The sequence below is a fragment of the Callithrix jacchus genome, chromosome 9 (genome assembly GCF_049354715.1).
Source record: "Callithrix jacchus isolate 240 chromosome 9, calJac240_pri, whole genome shotgun sequence".
In the NCBI taxonomy this organism is placed as follows: Eukaryota; Metazoa; Chordata; class Mammalia; order Primates; family Cebidae; genus Callithrix; species Callithrix jacchus.
Window position 1 is genome coordinate 66,995,335 of NC_133510.1, and position 10,296 is coordinate 67,005,630.

At 46.8% G+C, this 10,296-nt stretch overlaps 1 protein-coding gene across 1 annotated transcript; it reads left to right on the forward strand.

Annotated features, from left to right (window-relative positions):
• Positions 1-428: 428 nt before the first annotated feature.
• On the forward strand, positions 429-6,260 carry KRT5 (keratin 5). Its single transcript, XM_002752505.5, has 9 exons — positions 429-1,081; positions 1,664-1,878; positions 2,666-2,726; positions 2,837-2,932; positions 3,061-3,225; positions 3,582-3,707; positions 3,986-4,206; positions 5,004-5,038; positions 5,586-6,260. The coding sequence occupies exons 1-9, from the start codon at positions 527-529 to the stop codon at positions 5,894-5,896; spliced, it is 1,785 nt and encodes a 594-aa protein (XP_002752551.1). The 5' UTR covers positions 429-526; the 3' UTR covers positions 5,897-6,260.
• Positions 6,261-10,296: the final 4,036 nt, after the last annotated feature.

Here is a 10,296-nt window from a genome sequence, read left to right on the forward strand (position 1 = left end):
CCCCCGCCGCGATGGACAGCTTCCCGAAGCTGGAAGGGCAGATGCTCAGTGTGTACGTACTGGATGGTTATCAATACCCCTGGTCCTGTAAGAATCCCCAGGATGCCAGCCAAGCCAATGCCCCTTCACTTCCTGGCATCCTTCTTGGACTGCTCACAGCCCCCAGCCTCTATGGTGAACAGAAACTTGCTGGCAGCATTGCCAACTTGCTGCCAAGAGATCAGGGCTGCAAGGCAAGGTTATTTCTAACTGAGCAAAGCCTGCCAGGAAGAAAGCGTGTGCACCCCACACCACCGTGCAGGTGTGATGAGTGAGCTCACAGCTGCCCCCCAGGCATGCCCAGCCCACTTAATCATTCACAGCTCGACAGCTCTCTCGCCCAGCCCAGTTCTTAAGGGGATAAAAAGGGGGCATCGCAGTTCCTGGGTAACAGAGCCACCTTCTGCGTCCTGCTGAGCTCTGTTCTCTCTAGCACCTCACAACCCACTAGTGCCAGGTTCTCCTGCTCCACCAGGAAAAAGCCACCATGTCTCGCCAGTCAAGTGTGTCCTTCCGGAGTGGGGGCAGTCGTAGCTTCAGTACCGCCTCTGCCATCACCCCGTCTGTCTCCCGCACCAGTTTCACCTCTGTGTCCCGGTCCGGGGGTGGCGGTGGTGGTGGCTTTGGTAGGGTGAGCCTTGGGGGTGCTGGTGGAGTGGGTGGCTATGGCAGCCGGAGCCTCTACAATCTGGGGGGCTCCAAGAGGATATCCATCAGCACTAGTGGTGGCAGCTTCAGGAACCGATTTGGTGCTGGTGCTGGAGGCGGCTATGGCTTCGGAGGCGGTGCCGGTGGTGGATTTGGTTTCGGCGGTGGAGCTGGTGGTGGCTTTGGGCTCGGTAGTGGAGCTGGCTTTGGAGGTGGCTTCGGTGGCCCTGGTTTTCCTGTCTGCCCCCCTGGAGGTATCCAAGAGGTCACCGTCAACCAGAGTCTCCTGACTCCCCTCAACCTGCAAATCGACCCCACCATCCAGAGGGTGAGGACCGAGGAGCGCGAGCAGATCAAGACTCTCAACAACAAGTTCGCCTCCTTCATCGACAAGGTGAGCCGTGAGCCTTTGTAAAAAAAGATCACTGTCGGTCTGAAATAAATGCCAACGAGAGAGGAAGAGGGAAGATATTTTGGCTTTGTGCAAATACCTTTGTAGCTTTACAGTTCTGTGTTTCTATTTGTTTCTGTGCCCTGGAGTTGTGGACACTTTCTGAGTTAGACTGGCAACTTGGAACGGAATGTTATTTCTTCCCGTTCAGAGGTTAGCTCACAGGGGCCTCTTGACAACTGTGGGACAGAGAGATGAATTCCTTGCTGTTTTTAAAGGGGCAGACTGCACGGAAGGTAGACAAGTGCATGGGTGGCAGCCTGAGTGTCTTTGCAGCCACCACTGAGCTGGGACATGCTCCAAGTAGCACTCCTAGGGCTCTCTGTGCCCTGGATAGGTGTCCTGTCTCCTCTGGAAAAGTGAGATTGGGTGCCTCGGTCTGCACCTCCCCTGCGGCGGCCCAGGGCCAGGCACCGTGCACAGGAAAGGTTTAGGGGGACAGAATGAGGTGGGAGGCACCTTAATGAATTGATCATAGAACATGAATTCCAAGTGTCTCTATCTTCGAATTCTACTCCCCTCCAGGTGCGATTCCTGGAGCAGCAGAACAAGGTTCTGGACACCAAGTGGACCCTGCTACAGGAGCAGGGAACCAAGACTGTGAGGCAGAACCTGGAGCCGTTGTTCGAACAGTACATCAACAACCTCAGGAGGCAGCTGGATAGCATCGTTGGGGAACGCGGCCGCCTAGACTCGGAGCTGAGAAACATGCAGGATCTGGTGGAGGACTTCAAGAACAAGTGAGTTGGGGTGGGGAGTGGACACAGAGGAGGCGGGTGTCTTCTTGGCACTAGATGGGCTTCATAACCAGTCTTCTACCACGCCTTCCTGGAGGGCTGGGAGGATATACTTTCTATGGACACCCACAGTACTAAAAACAAACAAACAAATACACAAGCCAGGCTCATGTTTAGACAGTTCCAGTCCCAGGCTCAGGCCCTCTGCAAGGAACTTAACAAACAGCCAGAGCAATATGCTCTGTGCCCTTGGCACTATCTGGTGAAATCTGGTGTCATGGAAGGCTTGGTCTCTGGGGCTTTCCTTGCTCATACATGGGCCTTTGGATGGATTTGTCTCAAAGCAGGAACTGGTGACATAACCAAGCTTGGTGGCTCAGATAATTTCCTCAGTCTTATGAACCAGCAACTAGGCTGCTAGATTGAATTTTGTTTCTTTTTTTTTTTAAAAAAAAGGCTCTGAAAGCTCAGAAAAGAACACTAGAGAAACTGACTAGATAATGGAGTTGGGGAAAAACAGCACAGCTTTTCTGCAGGAATCTGCTCAAAGCAACTGAATTACAGCAATAATAGAATGGTTAGATGGTAGGAAGTTACAGAGAAAGCAGCATTTTAATGGGGAAGGACCTTGGCCAGAGGCCCATGCTACTAGTGACCCCTCCCTCTCTGCCTATGAGAAGTTAGAAGCCCCTTCCCACTGCAAAAGTAGGCTCACAGTTGACTGAGCAATAAAGACCCCTTACCTGTTGCTCATCCTCTGACAAACACTTCCCATCTTTTTCACCACCAGGTATGAGGATGAAATCAACAAGCGTACCACTGCGGAGAATGAGTTTGTGATGCTGAAGAAGGTGCGTGTGGGTGGGGGAGAATCGGCAGCCTGTAGCTGTGCTCTCTAAGCATGGAGCTCACTTAAGTAGGGTGACAGCGTGTGCAGTGACAACCATCCCCATTTCCCCAGGATGTAGACGCTGCCTACATGAACAAGGTGGAGCTGGAGGCCAAGGTTGACGCACTGATGGATGAGATTAACTTCATGAAGATGTTCTTTGATGCGGTAAGAAATTTATCTAAATTTTTCACAAGGGTGGGTTTTTTCCCTCAAGTTGTCATGAGTGGAAGATTTGAACGGAACGGACATTAAATAACACAGAACCAGATGACAGACTCCAAATCTCCCTGCAGGAGCTGTCCCAGATGCAGACACATGTCTCTGACACCTCCGTGGTCCTCTCCATGGACAACAACCGCAACCTGGACCTGGATAGCATCATTGCCGAGGTCAAGGCCCAGTATGAAGAGATCGCCAACCGCAGCCGGACCGAAGCTGAGTCCTGGTACCAGACCAAGGTGGGTGCTCTGGTGACTGTCTCCTGGGTGAGGGGATAGACCCATGTCTAGGATTCTAGGCCATGATGACACTAAGGATGTGGCTCCTGGAACTTGCTGAGGCCCATTGGGATGCTTTATAGGTATGGCCCTGTAGACACTTTCCATCTAAATCCAAGGACCTGAAAAAGAACCCCACTCTGAATCTCACACCACTGTCTCCAGGAGAGCACAGGCACTAGACTAGCTCCACCTTGGAAGAGCCTGAACCAACCCCAGACTACTTGCTACCTCTTAGTACTCACTGCCTATGGACTTGGGAAAGTTCTTCCCACTCTCACATGAACAGAATCTCTTCTCTTTTCTGGCGGCATCAGTACGAGGAGCTGCAGCAGACAGCTGGCCGGCATGGCGATGACCTCCGCAACACCAAGCATGAGATCTCTGAGATGAACCGGATGATCCAGAGGCTGAGAGCTGAGATTGACAATGTCAAAAAACAGGTAGGCTGAGGCTGAAAGACAGCAAGGAAGGGGCCTGCACTCTGAAAGGGACACCTATTTTGTTTTGTTTATTTTGTTATACTTTTGCTAATCACATGCAGCTAGATCCAGTACCAGCGTTTCAATGTCCCACCACCCACAATGACCAGTACCAATGTGCTGGTTTCTCTCTGGGGTTCATGATAGTTTAGTTTTCCTGACACAGAATCTCAGAAGGAGGCACCTCAGGCCCAGCTCAGCTACCCAAGCATCCCTACCCTCCTCCTTTCCATCTGTAGTGCGCCAACCTGCAGAATGCTATTGCGGATGCTGAGCAGCGTGGGGAGATGGCGCTCAAGGATGCCAGGAACAAGCTGGCTGAGCTGGAGGAGGCCCTGCAGAAGGCCAAGCAGGACATGGCCCGGCTGCTGCGCGAGTACCAGGAGCTCATGAACACCAAGCTGGCCCTAGACGTGGAGATTGCCACGTACCGCAAGCTGCTGGAGGGCGAGGAGTGCAGGTGAGCAGACAGCATGAACTCAAGATGGCCTTCAGTTGATAAAGCGAAGTTGCTCCACTGTGGGGTGTACAACGCATATACATGTGATCGGTGACTTGTGCGTGATGATGACACATCATCAACACTATTTCAATCTGACTCATGGCCATATAGCTGACCTCAACTCACTTTTCTGATCTCTTTTCCCCCACCTGGGCACTGCCTGTCCTCCAAGCACCTGAGCAACTCAGCAAACATGTCTTGACCCTTGTGCCTTTTCTGCTTTTGCCCCTGTTCTTCTCTCAGCCTCAATATCCACATCATGCCCATCTCCATCCACCCTTGTCCTCTAGTACCTCTTCCTTCAGGAGGCCTTTCATGTTCACTCCAGCTCAGTTAAACTCACCTCCCTTTGGGTTGTCAAACTCCTGTTTGCTTCGACCTCAACACTGCCCATTGCCTACTTTCTGTTTGAGGAATTTCTGTCTATGCCAAGTTCTCTCACAGAATGTAACTTCTACGAGGCAAAAACTGCTTTCAACATAATCATATTTCCCACAATCTCTTGTGCTTTCCCTAAAATGGGTGGAGGAGAATGTGAATTATAATTTTTCCTGACAGCTTGTTTCTAGGTCAATCCCTCTTCATTGGAAAGTCCCTCTGGAGAGTTCTCCCTTCATTTAACTTAAGCAGCCTTTGGGCATGCAGACGCCTGGCTTAAGGAATGAACTCTAATCATGAGGATAGGAGTTAGCTACATGGACTAATGCTGTCTTTTTGGGAGCTGTTAACCCTTAATTCAATTTTTCCCCTTTCAGGCTTAGTGGAGAAGGAGTTGGACCAGTCAACATCTGTAAGTAGCTTTGAACAGGCATTAACAATGACAATAACATGGGATCTATTTAGTGCCTACTCAGAATTCTGCTGTTTCTATATCCAAACCTTTCCCATCCCAGCATATGGTTGTTTATAATAATACACTTAGTAAGGTGTGGGTGGTGGAGGGGAAGGGCAGATTGAGACAGGAAGCAATGTGGCTCATGTCTCATCTCTTCAAGGATAAACTATGCATCCTACACATCTTGGACCCTGTCCCTTGCCTTGCCTCTAGTACCTAGCTTCCCCTAGCTCACCTCCATACCTAGCTCCCTCAGTACTTAGCTCCCTGTAGTACCCAGCTCCCCTCAGTACCTGGATCCCCAAAGTACCTAGCACCTTGCCTCTTGCGCTCACCCACTTTTTTGGGGACCTTAACTAAATTACAGTTCTTCTGTGCTTTGCTTGCTACTCTGTAAAGGGGGCCCCGTACAGTGCTCCAACCCCAGCAGGATCAAATAAGTGGGCCATCCTGGATCCCCCTGGCAGATGGTCTCACTGAGTCCTCTCTCCCTTCCCTGCAGCTGTTGTCACAAGCAGCGTCTCCTCTGGATATGGCGGCGGCAGTGGCCTCGGTGGAGGAGGTCTTGGCGGTGGCCTCGGTGGAGGTCTTGGCGGCGGCCTCGGTGGAGGTCTTGGTGGTGGCAGTACAAGCTACTACTCCAGCAGCAGTGGAGGTGTTGGCCTAGGCGGTGGGCTCAGTGTTGGGGGCTCTGGCTTCAGTGCAAGCAGCGGCCGAGGAATGGGGGTAGGCTTTGGCAGTGGTGGGGGTAGCGGCTCTAGCGTCAAATTTGTCTCCACCACCTCCTCCTCCCGGAAGAGCTTCAAGAGCTAAGAGCCTGCTGCAAGTCACTGCCTCCCAAGGGCAGCAACCTGGCCTATGGAGACTGCCTCTTCCAGGCTGTTGCTCCAGCCATGTTTTGCCTTTTTCTGGAGAGTAGTCTAGACCAAGCCGATTACAGAACCACATTCTTTGGTTTCCAGGAGAGCCCAGTTCCTAGTCCCTGGGCTCCCATGCCAAGATTTCTATATTCTGCTTCAAATAAGCCTTTAGGTTTCCCACAGCATGGTCCCTGATGACACGAGAACCCAAAGTTCTCCCAAATCTAAATCATCAAAACAGAATCCCCACCCCAATCCCAAATTTTGTTCTGGTTCTACCTCCAGAGTCTGTTCAATAAAATGCTTTTATAATATAAGCTGGTGTGCAGAATTGTTTTTTCTAGGTTCACAGTCAGCCTACAGATACCATGAGGTTCACTCTACCCAGATGTGATTGGTTCTTTTGATGATCCACAGGGAGAATGAGATAACATTTAAGGGAAAGTGACTGTCAGGGGTGGCTCAGAGACGCCAAGGAGCACAGAGATTGTAACGTCTCTACAATGGAGTCTCTGGAGGCATTAATGATGGGAGTGTGCATTGTACTACAATTTAGACAGACTTTAGAGCCTTTTGTTGAAGAAGGACCTATGCAAGGTGGGATGATCTGCAAGTGGCAGCATATATGGGCTTAAGTAACATTTGCAAATGAAGAAGATGTTGCCTTCAGAACCTCAAAAGACCTAAAAGATGTTGGGCCTATTTTAATATTGTGGGTGCTAAGATGCTCAATAGCTGTTTTTTTGACAGTGTCAGGGATGCAGTAGCTCTTGGTTTACCAAATAATTTCTGAAATTTAATGGAGGTGGCAGGACTTTCCATGATCTGTGGGACAATGGCACCTCCTTTTTTTCTGAGCTCCTTGGTATCTGTATGTCCCGTATGAGTCTATCAAATGCATCTCTTTGGAGGAGGATTCATCAATGTTAATTATATCTGTGTTCCTGGGGGAGAAAGTCAGATGCAGTTAAGAACTCAACTGCAAAAATTGCATGCCATGGCAGGGATGCTGAGGTACTGCCCGAGTATCTGGGAAAGCTGTGTCGTGCTCCCTTGGGGGTGAAGTAAGCTGTCACTGAGAGGCTGTTGCAATGGGCACTCAATAGAATATCATTAGCCAAATATGTAAGAAGAAAACGTCTACCAGCTACTGATAGGATAAGTCAATAATTTCCGTAATACTGGGTATGGAGCCTTAGTAGGTGTGATCATGACACTGTTGGTTGTGGTAATCCACTGTGAGGCATCATTCATTTTTCCCAAGTTTAAAAATAGGCCAAATTAGGTTGTTGATGGAAAAAAAAATGGATATAACCAACTCTTCTCTAAATAGACACTATTTAATGGGACTCACTCTTTTAAGGTCCTGTTTTAATTTACATTAGGGCATATTAACTATTTTAACTAGGGGTTGGGGAGGTCCATGGTGTCCCATTTTGTCAAACCAATTTATAAATGACAAGGACTTGATTTAATTTTAATTTATGACTTATTGGATCAAACTGCCCATGCTCACTATGGGAGACTTTAGAGGATGCTATGATCATGGGAAGTTTAAGCAAGTCAGTAGTTTTGCTATTAAGGTGAGGCTGTTTGTTCTGTATTTTGTGTTTAATAACGTCCCTGATATTACAGGAGTAACTTGTTCACATTTAATAGGATCCCCAGGTATACGTATAATTTGAGCTTCAGTATGGATTAAGGGCACGAAGAATTGTCAATTATTGTATTTCAGCGGATGTGAAAGTACATTCTGAATTTATGTGGTGGAGACACCAAGACAGTCTGCACATCTTTTTATCTTTTAGGTGTATAAATTATTTTAGTGAGTTTTGGGTTTCGGATGCATCAAATTGTGAACCTTTGTTTTAATTTTTTGTTTCTCCTCCCTGTTTCCAGGTTTCTCTGTCTCTCTCTCACTCTGTCTCTGTCTCTGTCTCTCTGTCTCTCTTTCTCTCTCTTTTATGGTTTCTGAATATAATTTGGCAGGAGAGTCTCTGCTCATATTTATACATTTATTCCTCCAAAGAGCCTCAAATCTGTATTGTCAGGGTTCAAAGTCTCCCCCATGGAAATAGTTGAATTAACCCTTAAGCTGTGCCATGTACATTTTTCCCTATAACACAGAAGATGAGGATCTTTTCTGGTAACAAAGGCATAGGTGGCGGTGGCAGCAGTGATAGCAGCCAAGGCATCTTACAGGGCTCTAGTAAGCCATCTGTTTTTAGGAGCGTGGCTTCAGCATGCCACATAGTAACTGCTCTTCTTCCACATGAGTGACCACCCGAAGGGACCACATATTTGTCTTTTCCCTGAGAACTCCATAGAATGAGGGCCAGCACCTGCTTGACACACACAACCAATAGTCATGGGGTAAGAGCCCTGAGCTTAGCATCAGTCCCAGTTTATGCTGGAATCAAGAAACACAATACAATATGGGACATAAAGATAGGTCTGGGCTGAGGAATATGACCCAGGGCCTCCTCAAGGAGGGTCCCAACCCCTTACTTCTTTTCCCTAAATGCCAATTTTTGACACTTCTGACTTGGGTCAGTTAAATCCATAACAGAGGCTTAGCAGAACTCAGCAAATGCAGTGCAAAGCAACACGGCTCAAAGTCCAAGTTTGCCAGCAGGCAGCAGCACAACTCAAAGAGCCCACTAGTCAGAAGCAGCAGCCCAGAGTCAGACAGCAGAGCCAGACTACAAGCCAAGGCAAGAAAGAAAAGGTGGGAGCAGTCATCACTCAGACATCTAGCAGGATCACAGTGCCAATCTTCATGACCACCTTCCAGAGGCAAGATGGACAACCACCCACAATTTGGTGTAGCTATTGAGACTGATGACATCACAAACACATACACACGTGCACACATACACACACGCATTCCAAGAGGGGATGAATAGGTATTTAACTCAAATAATAAGGTGTTCTGAGGAAAGCACGGCGAGACTTCCAAGCTGTTCCAAAAGTAGCCTGGGTGAGCAGGGTTTTTATGGCATCCGTTTTTTTATGGTTGTTAGGGGTGGGGCCTGAATGTGGTTTGAAGCTGGAAGTTGCTATCAGTGCCAAAGGAAGGAACACGTGGGTTTTCTTATCAGTTTTGCAAGATATGAGCATAGTAGGAAAGGGAGGAAAGGGGCTTGCTTAGAAGTTGTCAGCAGTCAAACATCAGTGCAGTCAAGATGGTTTAACATTTTTTAAATCATGTAATAACAAAGTTAACAGAATAAAAGGAGAGAAATCAAATGGCCACCAGAAAACCAAAAAATATTATACTTAATAGTAAATGAAACTTTTCCATTGAGCAAGAAGAGGGTAAGGATAACTATTATCACCACAATTATTCAACTTTATACTGGAGATCTTAGTCATTGGAATAAGGCAAGACAAAGAGATAAGCATCTTAAAGATCAGAAGGAAAGCAAACTGCAGGTGTTCACATATGACATAATTGTGTATACAGAAAATCAAAATAATCTACACACTACTAGAATTAATAAGTGAATTTATCAAGGTCACCAGAAAATCAATATACAAAAATCAATAATATTTTTGTAACTAGAAAACAACAATTAGGAAATGGAATTTGAAAGATATTTTTAGTAGCATAAAAAAATCTAATACCTAGAAATAAACTTAACCAAACATCGAAGACAATCTTTATTTTGTATAAGACAAAAAATGAAAATGATCCTATTGAAAATATTAAAGAAGACCTAATAAACAATGGTATATAATATCTTCATGGATTGGAAAACTTAACGTTCATTTCTCCCAATTGAACTATGGGTTTAATGTAATTTCAATCAAGTTTTAGTAGATGTTTTGCAGAAGTTGATAAATCTATTCTAAAATTTGTACTGAAATACTATGATTTGAATGTGTTGCCTCCAAAACTGGATGTTGCCAGTGTAATGGTATTAAGAAATGGCGCCTTCAAGAGGTTAGAGGTTTCACATAGGGTTCTGTTAGGTTGCTTTTCTGCTCGTCTGCCATGTGGGGAGAGAGCACCCCTTCCCTCCAGAGGATGTAGCCCTCATCAGACAACCAAATCTATCAGTGTCTTGATCCTAAACTTCCCAGCCTCCAGAATTGTGAGAAATTAATTTTTGTTTCTTTAAACTACCCAGTCTCAGCTATTCCATGATAGCAGCAAATAACGAACTAAGACAGGAAATGAAAAGGAGCTAAAATAGCTGAAACAACCCTAAAAAAAGAACAGCTTTTACACTGCTGGTGGTAATGTAAATGAGTTTAACCATTGTGGAAGACAGTGTGATGAGTCTTCAAAGACCTAGAACCAGAAACGTCATTTGACCGAGGAATCTCATTACTGGGTATATACCCAAA

What these genes read in the sequence shown, in the direction of transcription:
- KRT5 (XM_002752505.5), top strand. Translation starts at nt 527, where the DNA reads ATGTCTCGCCAGTCAAGTGTGTCCTTCCGGAGTGGGGGCAGTCGTAGC. An exon ending in TGAAGATGTTCTTTGATGCG is followed by an intron (nt 2,933 to 3,060) that starts GTAAGAAATTTA and finishes ATCTCCCTGCAG; the next exon opens with GAGCTGTCCCAGATGCAGAC. An exon ending in CTGGAGGGCGAGGAGTGCAG is followed by an intron (nt 4,207 to 5,003) that starts GTGAGCAGACAG and finishes TTCCCCTTTCAG; the next exon opens with GCTTAGTGGAGAAGGAGTTG.